At 54.5% G+C, this 14,824-nt stretch overlaps 1 protein-coding gene across 3 annotated transcripts in view; it reads left to right on the forward strand.

The window, feature by feature from the left end:
* The window catches only part of LOC135888855 (C-signal-like), a 36,297-nt gene extending 24,428 nt beyond the window's left edge, over nt 1-11,869 (forward strand). The window contains exons 1-6 of one of the 3 annotated variants that reach the window (XM_065416646.1): nt 4,157-4,397; nt 5,728-5,779; nt 6,488-6,675; nt 9,611-9,769; nt 10,488-10,607; nt 11,655-11,869. In XM_065416646.1, coding sequence (XP_065272718.1) covers nt 4,167-4,397; nt 5,728-5,779; nt 6,488-6,675; nt 9,611-9,769; nt 10,488-10,607; nt 11,655-11,768 — 864 coding nt within the window. In that variant the 5' untranslated portion in view covers nt 4,157-4,166 and the 3' untranslated portion in view covers nt 11,769-11,869. Of the gene's footprint in view, nt 1-4,156; nt 4,398-5,727; nt 5,780-6,487; nt 6,676-9,610; nt 9,770-10,487; nt 10,608-11,654 lie in introns of those variants that run through there. The other 2 variants (XM_065416647.1, XM_065416648.1) reach the window with 2 other exon arrangements.
* Nucleotides 11,870-14,824: the final 2,955 nt, after the last annotated feature.

The following is a 14,824-nucleotide window of genomic DNA, read 5'->3' on the forward strand; positions in this document are numbered from 1 at the left end:
TGGAGATCAGGACAAGAGGTGGGCCCCACACATATGCTGCAACACTTGTGCAACAAATCTTCGCCAGTGGTTGAACAGGAAAAGGAAAACTATGCCTTTTGCAGTGCCAATGATTTGGAGAGAGCCAACAGATCATACCAGCAATTGTTACTTCTGCATGGTGCCTCCAGTTGGGAAAGGTGTGTCAAAGAAGAAAAAGTGGACTGTGCATTATCCAAACATTCCATCAGCTATACGCCCAGTACCCCACGGAGAAGGACTGCTGGTTCCTGATGCACCAGAATCATTCTCACTTGAGTCAGATGAGGAAGAGGAAGAGGATGAAACTTCTGGTCCTGAACCATCAATGTCACAGGACCCACATTTTCTCCCATCCTCCTCCTCTGAACCACACCTCATAACACAAGGTGAACTGAATGACCTTGTCAGGGATTTGGAACTACCCAAGAGTAAGGCAGAGCTGTTGGGCTTCAGACTACAGCAGTGGAATCTCCTGGCAGGTGATGTTAGGATTTCCATGTTCCGTGACCGTCAAAAGGATCTTGTCCCATTCTTCTTCATGGAAGGTGATCTTGTAGCCTGCAACAACATCGATGGTGTGATGGCAGCCCTCAACATCGTTCACTATCCAGATGAGTGGAGACTGTTCATTGATTCATCGAAGACGAGTCTTAAAGCTGTTTTACTGCATAATGGCAATGTTTTGCCATCAATTCCAGTTGGTCATGCAGTCCATATGAAGGAAACCTATGACAACATGAAACAACTTTTGAGGTGCATAAACTATGACCAACATCAGTGGCAGCTTTGTGGTGATTTGAAGGTTGTTGCTCTCTTGCTTGGTCTGCAGACTGTATACACAAAGTACTGCTGTTTTCTCTGCGAATGGGATAGTGGTGCAAGAGATTCCCACTACATCAAGAAAGATTGGCCACTCCGACAGTCATTGGAGTCTGGGAGGAAAAGTGTTCAGCATCCACCACTTGTTGAATCAAGGAAGATTTTGTTACCACCCTTACACATCAAGCTGGGTCTGATGAAGAACTTTGTCAAGGCCATTGACAAAACACAAGCAGCTTTCAAGTACCTCCGTGGAAAATTTCCAAGGTTAAGTGAAGCTAAGATAAAGGAAGGTGTCTTTGTTGGTCCTCAGATTCGTGAACTTCTTTGAGATGATGCATTTGACCATGCACTGCATGGCAAGGAAAAGACGGCATGGAAAGCCTTCCAGTTAGTGGCAATAAATTTTCTCGGAAACAACAAGGCAGACAACTACAGGTTGTTGGTGGAAAACCTCCTCAAGGCATACAAAAGCCTTGGTTGCAACATGTCACTAAAGATACATTTTTTGCACTCTCATCTAGATTTTTTTCCACCGAACTGCGGAGCAGTGAGCGACGAGCACGGTGAGCGATTTCACCGGGACATTGCAACAATGGAGAAACGCTATCAGGGCAAATGGAGCCCATCAATGCTTGCAGACTATTGCTGGACAGTGACAAGAGATGCTCCATTTAATGAATACAAGAGAGAAGCCAAGAAGCGCCGAGTAGACACTGAATAGGACTAAACTATGTACAGAATAGTTTTTTGCCTTTTGTTTCATAATAAATTTTATTTATATAACCCTTTTGCTGATTTTTGTGTTAAGTGTTACATAAACAGGACAGGTGAAATATTATCCTGTAAAGCAACCATAAACACCTGAAAAGACCTAGGTTTACCATTTATGATTAAAACTCTATCATCTACACAATATACATAGACATAAAATGTAAAAACTTAAATATCTTAGAAACAGTAGCCAATCAGTTGTTTTAATTGTCATATTTGAATTCAGCACATCAAAATACATAATAAATAGCACATTTTATCTCTGAAGCAGATGACTTCTCAAAAATTGTAGACCAGTGTTATTTAATAAAGCAACTGCTATTATATAGAAAGAACAGTTAAACAAGACTAGCATACTGCAGTAAGCCCTGGCCTCCTTTCCAGGCGAGGCCAACTCCCCAAGCCTCCTTATCCAGGTGAGGCCAACTCCTCAACATTCACACCAATGGGGGGGGATTTATAAGGGAGTTCCTCGCGCACCCCCCTTTCGGCAAAGAGCACCAGCCCGTCCTTTAAAGGAATGGGGTAGGATACCCTATTGCCTCCGGTACGGCGGGCGATTTCCAGGGACTTCCCCTCTCTCCGAGCAAGGGGAGGGAGCCCATGGCTCCAGAAGGAAGATCGGGGGTAAGGTTTTGGTCGTAGGTCAGCCACACAAAGGGTTAGTAAAGGCACGGTCCCCGCACACCCCTCCTCTGGCAGAGAGCACCGGCCCATCTTCAGGGAACGGGATGGGATACTCTACTGCCCAGGAGTACGTGGGCGGTTTCCCGGGGCCTCCCTGCTCTCCGAGCAAGGAGGGGCTTCTCGGCACTTCAAGGGAAACAGGGGTAGGGTCACCTCACGGCCCACAGTCACACAGCACACCTAATTCGGGATATCTGTTACGGCATCTCTCACCACTACCAGCCTATTGCTGGTGGGAGCCCTGCCACACCCCTCGGCCACTCCAGAATTCCCTGGATTTCCGGCCTACCCACGGTAGGATCCAGGGATTCCTTGGATTTCCGCCCTACTCACGGTAGGATCCACTTTTCCCGGGGTCACCTAGCAGCCGGTCAGTCGTCCTCCAGGGGGACCAATCCCTGAAGGCCGAGCCACACAAAGCTAACTAACACAAAACAAACAAAACCCAACACAGACAAGTTACAGAACGGACACACACAAAATGAACAGGCGTCAGGCAAATGAGTCTAGCCTCAAAAGTTTCGGATCACAGCGCGCCCTTACCTGAACCCAGAGCCTACAGGGAGCTCCCCATTGAAGCCCAAATAGAAACAAGGGTCTCTTACCTGGCGCCTGGGATCGGTGTGGAAGCGGTCCACGGTCCTCCGGTCTGGTGGGACGTCGAGTGATCCCGGACGAGCCCCCAAACTGTCGTGAATAAAGTTACCCACGCATTGATTTTAGTTCACAGACTCAAGCCTGAGGCCAGTTTATTGCAATACATACCAACGCGTTGGGGTAGCAGTCTGAAAACTACCACACCTAGCACAGCATGCAGGCTGCCTTTATTCCGTCAAACCACAAGCATAGTACAAATAATATATCATTTATGTGAAAATAAGAGTAGGGGTCTGTCCCTTTTTCCCGGTAGCTCCGTCATTATTTATGAGAATTGGGTGCCTATTGGGTGGGGGGGGGGGTGTTTCTTGGTGGTTTCTGACATGGGTAGTACTTGGCACCAGTTGGAGTGTTGTTCTCGTCAGGGTACATACTGTTTTTTCCAGGGTTCTATGGTTAAGGGCATGGGGGTTTGTTACAGGACGCCCAAAGATGATATATGATTAGCTGGTTGGCAGATAGCTGGAACTATGGGGGAAGCTGACCTTTACTAGAAGCAATTTCTTCATATAGGCGGTTATTATGTTTTTATAAACAAGCGGTTATCATGTTCTTACAGACAGGCAGTTTATCATGTATTTCATAAACAAGCAGTTATTCTGTTGCTAAGGCCTATTGCATTGCTGCCTTCCCCTCCCTCCTCTGGTCAAAGCCCATGACCGTATTTGGCAGGGAATTGTACAGCTTAATTTTGTTCAGGCCCTGGCCTGTACTGTTTTATGTAAAGGCCGTCTGTATAGTCAGCTTCTGTCAGAGGGCCTGAATTTGGCCCTTCGGTGTTACTTTGGCTGTCATAAAGAAGGCCACCTAGTTCTTTTTCCCCACAGGCTTCTGGGCTGGGAACTAGACACTGGCACTGGCAGGTCTCTGGTAACCTGTGTTATTTGTCATGGTTTGACGATACCCTGGGGCCTCCTTTTCCCAGTGAAGCTTGGCGCCCACAGGCGTCAACCCCGCAGCTCCCATTGGTCATGGTTCCCGGCCAATGGGAGCTGCGGAGTTGGCACTTGGGCGGGGGCAGTTCATGGAGTCTCCCTGGCTGCCCAGGTGCCTAGGGGTCACAGGAACCTGGTAACCCTGATATTCTATGATTCCATGATGGGTAACAAATACACAAATAAGGTCTGGCTCATTCCATCTTTACCTCATCTCACCATTAGATGGCAGCATAGAGCTCATTCCCTAGAGCTACCTTTATATAACCCCAGATGAAGGGGAAGTGCGGGCTAGAACTAGCCCAGCTCTCACTGAGCAGAGGCACTGTCAGCTGGGGCAGAGGCAGGCGAGGGACCATGGCTGGCTTTAATGTCCGCAGCGTTCTGGTGACTGGGGCCAATCGGGGAATCGGCCTGGAGCTCGTCAAGCAGTTTCTGGAGAAATCAAACCCACCCGAGTGGGTCTTTGCGACCTGCCGGGACCCGGAGGGACAGCGAGCGCAGGTGAGAACGGGGCGAGGTGAGATGGAGTTAGCTGTACATGGTGGTGGGGAGGGAGGGGAATCTGAAGACACCTTCGGCTCCGAGAGCAACGTGCCGGAGGAGGAGGGGATTGCAGACACAGCTCCAGCCTGAGGGTTGTAGCTACACCCGAGCTAGCTTTAACAGAGGTAGTTTGAGTACCAGAGCAGTGAGGATGCGGCAGCACAGGCTGGCCCTTGAGTAATTCCCTAGGGGTTCTGGGCCGGCTTGTACAGTGTATACCTGTTGTGATTGCGGTGTAAACATACCCAGTACTACCGGCCTCAAGAGAGACAAAATCATGCGTCCGACCCCCAAAATCATGAACCTTTTTACAAAATCAGTTTTTTAGTCTGTCTTGTGACTTTGTAACTCCCCTCTATTCCTCTGTCAATGTGTGCGTCGATAATATCGGGTGGAAAAGTCAATCTTTAATGCGCACAAAATGCACGGCACTCCCTGGCTGCTCCGATGGCAACTCCACTCCCCTTCTTCACACAGGGGAACTGCCATCCATTTCCTATGGCTGTGCTGACCCAGCAGCAGCACTTCTCTGCTCAGGCCTCCACGGCACCACTTCCCTGACTCCCCCCTCCTTTGTCTGCCCCTGCCCCAGACCCTCTGTCTGCTCTAGGGCCATGCTTACATAGAGGCAGGGCTGCTCTGTGTTCTGAGCCCCCAGGCTCTTGCACTGAGCTCTGCCCACATGCCCACCCTGGAAAACTGCAGAATCAGAGTTCCTTCTTGTGTCATCGCCAAAATCCTCACTCACAACCAGTTCACGAGAGCTGGCAACACTGCCACACTGCCTTCCCCTGGATCCTGAGTGAGGACTCCCCTTCCCCACAACTGCCCCATGGTAGGGGAGCTGCCCCCCAACCCCATCCCTGTCTCTGCACCACTCAGCCTCACTCCTGCCCCCCATTCCCATATAATTCCTAAACCTGCTTCCTGCCCCCCAGGGCCCTGCTCCTCTCCAGTGTCCTCATTCACAATGTCCTGGCTGCTCCTCGCAGTCCCTGTGCCCTGACCAGCCCCCGGCGTCACAGACTCCCAGAGAGCATGGAGGGAGAGGACAGGGAGCACAGGTGCATTACTGACAGGGAAATGGTTTGTGTCCCTGACTCGATCGCATTGACTTAGATGATGGTGTTTTAGATGCTCAGGAGACAGACAGATGCCTCCTACAGAGCCAGAAAGCCAGAGCTGGATGCTGCACGTGGGGGCTTTGCAGAGTCAAAGACGCTGCCCAGCCTGGCCATCCCCAGGGGTGGCGGCTCTGTCAATAATCATCGACTTTATTCTTTTCCAGCAATTGAAGAACTTGGTGTCCAGGCATCCAAACGTGGTGATCGTTGCGCTAGGTGGGTGCCCTGCCCTGGGCCCAGAGTTGAGGTTCCCTTGCTCAGGGTCACGTTTTTGTTCCCCATTCCCTGTCCCCCTCCATATCCCCGTTCCCTGCCCTCCAGATCTCAGTGGGGAGAACAGGACCAGAGTCAATAATCACTCGGAGCCCATTGACTCCTTACCCAGCCCCAGAGAAGGCGGGTGTGAGTGGGGAGCCCTGCAGGGGTCAGATAGCCCTGGGTGGGCTGGAAAAGCCCCAGGGCCACCATGTGCCAGGCCCCTCGTGTGACAGTCACACCTGGGCAGCTCTGTCATGCATTCCCACCTCTGGGACAGAGCCTCACGCATCCAGCTGATCAGTTCTCTCACCTAGAATGAATTCAAAATTAGTTTTAGATCATTCCAGTTCTTTGTCCAATTTAGATCAACTACACACATCTGAAGTATTCACTAATTACAATACATTTAGGTTTTTTCAAATCTCCTACTAAGATTGTTCAAATAACTCATAATTATTTTTTATTATCATTATCCTCTCCTATTGTTGCCCCAGTACAACTCCACTTCTCTGGACCCAGCAGCAACTTTCCCCCCCAACTTCCATCCCTCTCCTACCTCTGACTCCCACTGGAAGAAGCCCCCTGGCGCCTGGGTGAGGGGTGTGCTATGGGGTGACATGAGGGAGGAGGAATCATGCTCCTGAACCCCCTGCTGTGTCTCTATAGAAGCTACAGACCCAGCCAGCATCAGGGCAGCAGCAGCCAGAGTTGAGGAGCATCTGAAAGGCTCGGGGCTGAATCTGTTGATAAACAACGCTGGGGTGATAATGCTGAACACACTAGAGTCTGAGACGCCAGAGAACATGTCCCTGGTGTATGCAACCAACGTGACGGGGCCCCTGCTGGTGAGCCAGGTACAGGCCCCGACAGAGGGCAGGTCGCTGGCTGCACTGGGGTTTGAGACAATTCCCTTCCCTTTGGCTCTGGTTACGGGATCAATGAGCCAATCCGGGCAGGGCCCTCAGGTGGGGGAAGTTCCCATCCCACCTGAGAAATGGACCTGTAGGCCCAGATCCACAAGTGGCCTAGGTGTTGTGACGCTCCCGAGAGAGCCAGAGGAAGAGCGATGCAATGCACAGACCCAGGTACGTTATAAGAACAGCCACACTGGGGCCCCTAGGAGCCTGTCTCACTTAGGGGCATAGGGAACTTTTCCAGCAGAAATTCAGGCTCCCACGGGATGAGGTGGTGAAAGTTTCCAGTGTATCCTTTCTACGTGACAAATAGTCCCCAATGGAATAATTAGCAAGCATGATGGAAAGGGAGCTTTGGGGAGCAAGGGCCCCTCCTGTGCCAATTGCATCTATTGCTGGTTAGCTTTTGTCTCAGGTGCCCCGGCCTCTCTGGTCCCTTCTCCCTCTACCTCTTCCCAGCAGCAGCCCAGCCTTCCTTAGGTGCCATTCACAGGACAGGCTAACTTTGCTGTGAAGTGAGTGCAGTGTGTGCTGAGCTGCAGCTCTGCGAGGGCACCAGCTGCTTTCCCTATCGCTCCCCAGCAGTGGTGGCTGCCTGGGCCCGGGGATGGCCAGGCCGAGCCGAGAACCTGAGTCTCAGCTGCAAGGGCAGCTCTCGGGACTCACTCTGAATCTCTGCTCCCGGACCCTTGGGAGCTCGTCCTCGGTTCCTTGGCCAAGAGGCAGGGGAAGAAAGGGATCTGTGTCAGGAGCACAGGGCAGTGTGAGGCAGGGACGCCCGGGCTGTCAGGCTGACAGGGCTGTTAGAGCCATTGCAGCAGGCAGGGTTTGTGTACCCAGAATGGCAGTTGGTCTAGCCGGCCCTTGGCTGGAACGGGGTGAGAGGAGACTCGGCAATGGCGCTCCCCCGGCACTGACTCTCCTCAGCTGTCATAAGGGGTGTAGAGGTATGAGAGCGGGGGCGTGCGTCACATTTGGGTCCATGGGGCAGAATGGCCAAGACTGGCTGCTCTGAGGTCTCTGTGCTCCATTCCCTTCCCTTCCAAATCAAACCATTTAACACAAGTTCAGCATCTCACTTATGGCCTTTTCCCCAGCCCAGAGTCTGCTGCAGGGACCTGGCTACCCCTACAGGATTCCTGTCCACAGCTCATGTGCCTGGGCCTCCAGCCGACCCTCTCTGCTCTCTTCTCCTTCCCAGCCTGCTCCCAGCAGCACTGCACTCCCAGCCCTAGCCTGAGTCACACATGAACCAGGCGCTCTCACGCTAACTAAGCATTGCTGGATCCAGTGAGGACCAAAGAATCATAGAATATCAGGGTTGGAAGAGATCTCAGGAGCTCATCTAGTCCCACCCCCTGCTCAAAGCAGGACCAATCCCCAACTAAATCATCCCAGCCAGGGCTTTGTCAAGCTGGGTCTTAAAAACATCTAAGGATGGAGATTCCACCACCTCCCTAGGTAACCCATTCCAGTACTTCACCACCCTCCCAGTCATATACTGTAGTTTTTCCCAATATCCAACCTAAACCTCCCCCACTGCAACTTGAGACCATTACTCCTTGTTCTGTCATCTGCTACCACTGAGAACAGCCGAGCTCCATCCTCTTTGGAAGCCCCCTTCAGGTAGTTGAAGGCTGCTATCAAATCCACCCTCACTCTTCTCTTCTGCAGACTAAATAACCCCAGTTCACTCAGCCTCTCCTCGTAAGTCATGTGCCCCAGCCATCCCATCATCCAGATCATTGATGAAGATATTGAACAAAACCGGCCCCTCGGGCACTTCGCTTGATACCAGCTGCCAACTAGACATCGAGCCATTGATCACTACCTGTTGAGCCCAATGCTCTAGCCAGCTTTCTATCCACGTTATAGTCCATTCATCCAATGCATACAGCCCCTCTGGCTTCTGGGCTGGGAACTAGACACTGGCACTGGCAGGTCTCCAGTAACCTGTGTTATTTGTCATGGTTTGAATGATACCTTGGGGACTCCTTTTCCCAGTGAAGCTTGGCGCCCACAGGCGTCAACCCCGCAGCTCCCATTGGTCATGGTCATGGTTCCCGGCCAATGGGAGCTGCAGAGTTGGCACTTGGGCGGGGACAGTTCATGGAGTCTCCCTGGCTGCCCAGGTGCCTAGGGGTCGCAGGAACCCGGTAGCCACTTCTGGCAGCTGTGCGGAAGCATGGCAAGTAGGAAGCCCTCTGGGCCCCCACTGTGCTGCCGACTGGACTTTTAATGGCCCGGTCGCCAGTGCCGACCGGAACCGCCAGGGTCCCTTTTCAACTGGAAGTTCCAGTCACCCGGTCTTCATCCCAGTTTCAGCTGGGCACAGCCCTATCTCCCTGAGGTACTGTCTTTCTGCTTCCCAGCACCTCCTCGCATCCCAACAGGTCTTGTTCTCCTCCCCTCCCCTCCAGCAGCCCCATTCCCAGCACTCGCAGACGGGGATACATACCTTGAACTCCTGGGTACCGGCGATGGGGCGACAGACCGTGGGGTCACTGCAGGACCACATGGCGCAGCTGGGCCCAGCCACAGGAGGAGTGTGAGGAGCTGAGGGGCAAGGACAGAGGCCTATGGCAGTTCTCGCCTCTCCCTGCTACAGGCAGGTGGAGGGTCCATGGCTCCCCTGTCCACTCTTACCCGGCCAGGCTCTAGCTTCCAGCCTGGTCAGGGGGCAGGACCCGGGGGAGAAGAGGAAGAGCAGGGGATTGGGCCCGTGCCAAAAAGAGGATGAGCCAGACCCATCCACTTTCAAAAGTGGGAGGGCCACGGCCCCTTGGCCCTCTCTGTTCCAGTGCCACTGACTCACAACCCGGGTTCCTTTCTCCTAAGCTGACCCTGGGGGTGCTCTTTTCTCCCCATTGCCCAGGTGTTCCTGCCCTTGCTGAAGAAGGCTGCCCAGGGAAGCAACCAGAAAGGGCTGAGCTGTAGCAAGGCGGCCATTGTCAATATGTCCAGCGAGGCTGGCTCCATCCAGAATGTCTTTATCTGGCATGTGGGCCAAGCTATCTCCTATCGCTGCAGCAAGGTACAGGACGTGCTCAGTGTCACTCAGTGCTTTCCCCATGTTCTCCGCCCTCCTGCCCAGCCGTTCTAGCTTCCACCACCATGTAAGGTGGGATCAGCTGTTGTTCAGCTGCCTGGAATTCAGATTAGCTCCCGCAGTTCCCCTTCAGTGAGGAACCTTCCACCATGTGTGTATCCCACCAGGAAAATCCTCATACTGGGAGGCGCATGGGGCTCCTCAGCACTAGACTAGCCAGTCTCAGCACAGACAGGGGAGGGCCACTATACAGCCCTTCCTAGGGGCGAATATACCCAGTTGAGAGACCGTCACTAGGTTTAAATCGAGGGGACCAGATCCTCTGCTGCCCCTGGTGAAACCCTGGGGGGAAAACAAAGGAGAATCGATGCCACATTTACACTTCCCTCTGCCCCCCAGATCATGCATAACCTAGAGCAGCCTCAGCACTGCTCTAACTTGTACTCAGCTGTCACAGCCCCCCTGAAGCCACACAGTAGCTGTGGCTCATTGAAGTACAGCTACATCCCCTTCCTCATGGTCATGCCCCCGAGAGCACCTTGTTGTCCCCATAGAGCATCAGAGACTGCAGCTCACACCAGGGTCCTCACCCCTTTGTCTGTCTCTCCCTTCCCTGCCCTCAGGATCTGGAGTCATTTCCTGTAGGGCTCATTCCCCTTCTCCATGTGCTGCTGTCTCTGCTCATGGTGTGTCTCGCCCACAGGCTGCTCTGAACATGCTCACCAAGTGCCAATCCTTGGGGTATGGAGGAGACGGGATCCTGAGCATCGCTGTCCATCCTGGCTGGGTGCAGACTGACATGGGGAGCTCACTCTCCCCCGAGGTAGGTGCCTCTCTGGGAGAGGCCAGTCATAGCCTCATGTCATGGGCAGATGTTCATCGTAGGGGGAATGGTTACGCCGTAACCTGTTGCCCCCTCCACTTCCGACCTGTATGGAGGAAAACTGTCATAATGAGCCTGTCATCGGCTCCCACCTCCTGGGGATTCAGTGCTGTGTCCTGGGCATTGATCCCCCTGCTGCCACTTCCTTGGTTCCTCCGGCTCCTGGCATCGCAAAGCAAACGTCAGCAGAGCTGCTGCCATGGAGAGCTGGGGGAGGTGGGAGCTGGTCATCATGGGCACCAGCATCAGGGGACAGTGACCTGGGTTGGCCCCTCATGGTTTCGGCTGGCCCCAGGGAGATCCTGGCCTCACCCATGGGCACCTAGCGGCCTGCGCCAGCACCAGGCCAGTTCTGATAGTTTCAGACAAATTTTAAGCCCAACTAGACCCGAACCAATCCAAGAATGTCAAGTTGTTTTGAAACCAGATCCAATCTGAACCTGACACTGCCCCTGAACCTGTGTCTATGCCACTGCTGCCACCTTGTCCTTGGGGCTCGGCCTGGTGGGGGCTTCCCCTTCACACACCCCATGCCAGCCACCCGTCTCCAGCTGCCTCACGCCCGTGGGGTCAGCATGGCAGTGGCTGTATGCCCTGCTCATGCCAGCCACCACCGCCTCGCTGTGCAATGTGTGCTGCCAGGGGAGAGGGGCTGCCAGTAATCAGCACACTCGCTCGACAGCATGCACAGCGCCGTGAGGTGGTGGTGGCCAGCAGGAGCACAGAAATGCAGCCACCACCTCACCAATCCCATGGCAGGAGAAGGTAACGAGAGACCACCAGACCCCAGCCAGAGTGTGTCAGGTTGTTTTCAGACCCCAACTGACCCAAATCCGACACCCTTCAGGTTCCAGTTTCGTTGCAAGGCTCTAGATCCCTTCCCCTGGGCCACCCCGGAGCCGATCCTGGTCTTTCCCCTGGACCCCTGGTGTCCTTGGCCGCCCCCAGGGCAAGTTCCTCCCCCTCACTCTCCTTTGACCCGTGCAGGCCCCGCTCACGGTGGATGCAAGTGTCCGAGGAATCCTGAACGTGCTCCCGACGCTCTCCGAGAAGGACAATGGGGCCTTTGTGAGCTGGGAAGGGAAAGTTCTTCCCTGGTGAGACGCCCCCCGGCCACGCAACAGGAGCCCTGGGCCAGGCCATTCCAGTGACCGTGCCGTCAGTTGTGCCTGTGTCCTCAATAAACCCACTGTTCTAACGCAGCAGCCCTGCCTGAGCCCTGCTTCGCCTGGCCTGGCCTGACAGCCACAGGCTACGCCTCAGGTGGAGCTGCCGTGTGGGGGGAGCTCCATGTGATGGTTTTCACTGGGGAGACCCTCACTGATTCCTCCCACCACAGCGAAAGCCCAGAGCTGGCCTGCGTGGGAGGAGCTGGGTGCAGGCTGGATGGAGAAGGGTGAGCGGGTCGCTGGTTGGGAGGGCGGGCTGGGGGTGGCTTTTGTGGCCACCAGGCGTGGGAAAAACACCAGGTTGTTCAGGTCCCCAGGGTACATCCTGCGGGAGGGTTTCTCTCAGGCCAACTGCAGCTGGGTTTCAAGAGTGTCTGGAGGGGACCCAGGAGTTGTTATGGGGTCTCCTTGTCCCACGTCCTGAACCTCTGACTAAGTCACAACCCCCCATCTGGGGAGAGCGTCTGCATGGGGATCCTGCTCCAGCTCCCCACCCAGCATCAGGGGACAGTGATCTGGGTTGGCCCCTCATGGTTTCAGCTGGACCCAGGGAGATCCTGGCCTCACCCATGGGCACCTAGCGGTCTGGACCAGCACCTGGCCAGATATGATAGTTTCGGCCAAATTTTAAGCCCAACTAGACCCACACCAGTCCAAGAATGTTAAGTTGTTTTGAAACCAGATCCGATCTGAACCTGACACTGCCCCTGAACCTGTGTCTATGCCACTGCTGCCACCTTGTCCTTGGCGCTCAGCCTGGTGGGGGCTTCCCCTTCACACGCCCCATGCCAGCCACCCATCTCCAGCTGTCTCACTCATAGACTCAGACTTACAGACTTTAAGGTCAGAAGGGACCATTATGATCATCTAGTCTGACCCCTGCACAACGCAGGCCACAGAATCTCACCCACCCACTCCTGTAACAAACCCCTAACCTATGTCCTCCAGCAAGTGACCCGTGCCCCACGCTGCCGAGGAAGGCGAAAAACCTCCAGGGCCTCGGCCAATCTCCCCTGGAGGAAAATTCCTTCCCGATCCCAAATATGGCGATCAGCTAAACCCTGAGCACGTGGGCAAGACTCACCAGCCAGACACCCAGGACTCACCAGCCAGCACCCTGGAACAGACACCACACTGAGCAGTCACTGCCGCAGGGAAGAGATCCCAGGGAGACCCCACAGGACGTTACACACACCCCTTCCCCCACTCTAGTGCAGTGTATTGAGTTAGCCAGGCTGAGATATACAGGCCGATGCTCTGTAACCTGATCTGAGATGGCCCTACCCCCAAACAGCACAGAGGGCACTGGGAAGGGGGCGGCCAGTAGCCTCTGGTTACATCATCTCTTTCTCTTCATGGGGCGAGGGACCCCTTGGGGATGGGCGAGTCCTCCCTGCCTGCGCCCAGTGGTTGGGGGAGGGCAGTGCCCTGGGAGGTGGGGGTTGGAGGGTGTCACACTTTCCCTGGGCGTGGGAAGGAGAGCCTGGAGGATCTGCACACACACACACTGTGTGGCCCCAGAGGGGTCGGTTTGCTCATGGAGCTTGAGTGGGCTTTAAGCACAGGGTGAGACCAGCCAGGAGAGGGAGAGGCACAGGGGTGCTGTAACAAGGGGGGCCAAGGTGGGGGGACGGATAGCTCAGTGGTTTGAGCATTGGCCTGATAAACCTAGGGTTGTGAGTTCAATTCTTGAGGGAGCCACTTAGGGATCTGAGACAAAAACAGTACTTGGTCCTGCTAGTGAAGGCAGCGGGCTGGACTCAATGACCCTTCAGGGTCCCTTCTAGTTCTCTGAGATAGGTATATCTCCATTTATTATTTGCCATGGCCCTCCCATTTTTGGAAGTCCACTTTGTGCTGTGGGCCCTGCCCTCTGTCCCTCTTCTTCCCGCCGAGGCCCTGACCCCTGGCCAGGCCAGAAGCTGGAGCCCGAGCAGCTGTGGGGAGCTGCAGACCCTCTAGCTGCCTGGGGTAGAGGGTCCATGGGTACCCACAGCTTCCCGGGCAGCTCTTATCATGGTCCAGTTGCGGCTCTTCGGCCCCGAGCCCCCATCCCCATGCCAGGCTGGAACCAGAGCTGGGTCCAGGTATGAGTGACGCAGGCATCTGACGGGAGCCGCGGACCCACCACCTACCCTGAGCCTCCCCACCCCAGGCAGGTGGAGGGACCTGATCTCCTCAGCGTGGCTCCAGCTTGGTCAGGGGGCGGGGCCTTGGGAGGAAGAGGAGGAATAGGGGTGGGGCCCTGAGGGGGGCAGGGCCTTGTGACCTCCACTTTTAGGAAGAATCCATCTCCCCAGGATAGGCACCAACACAAAAGAGAGGGGCTTCCCCACAGGCCTACAGGGGGGACTCAGCCCTTCTGGGAGACGAGGGGACCTACTCTGCACTCGGCGGGAAAGAGCCAAACCAGAGGCGGGAGGGGAGAGGCAATTCTTGATTTAGTCCTAAGTGGAGCACAGGATCTGGTCCGAGGCTAGGTCTACACTACGGGGGGGGGGGGGTGTGTCGACCTAAGATATGCAACTTCAGCTACGTGAATAGCGTAGCTGAAGTTGCGTATTTTAGGTCGACTTACCTGGCTGTGAGGACGGTGGCGAGTCGACCGCTGCCGCACCGCCGTCGACTCCGCTTCCGCCGCGGTGGATTTCCGGAGTCAACGGCAGAGCCATCGGGGATCGATTTTATCGCGTCTTCACTAGACGCGATAAGTCGATCCCCAATAGATCGATTGCTACCCGCCGATCCGGTGGGTAGTGAAGACGTGCCCCAAGAGGCGCATATAGCTGAACTGCTCAGTAGTAGCAGCCATAATATAATTTAATTTAACATCCTTTGGGGTGGAGGGGGGCACAGGTACAAGCATGAAAGGGAAAAGCCTGCAAGCTGCATGGAAACTTTTTAAAAACGCCATAATAAACGGTCAGATTAAAAAACATAGTAAGAGAACCAAATATGTGCCACCATGGTACACAGCAAGGTAAAAGA

Source organism: Emys orbicularis, chromosome 14 (genome assembly GCF_028017835.1).
Source record: "Emys orbicularis isolate rEmyOrb1 chromosome 14, rEmyOrb1.hap1, whole genome shotgun sequence".
NCBI classification, from domain to species: domain Eukaryota; kingdom Metazoa; phylum Chordata; order Testudines; family Emydidae; genus Emys; species Emys orbicularis.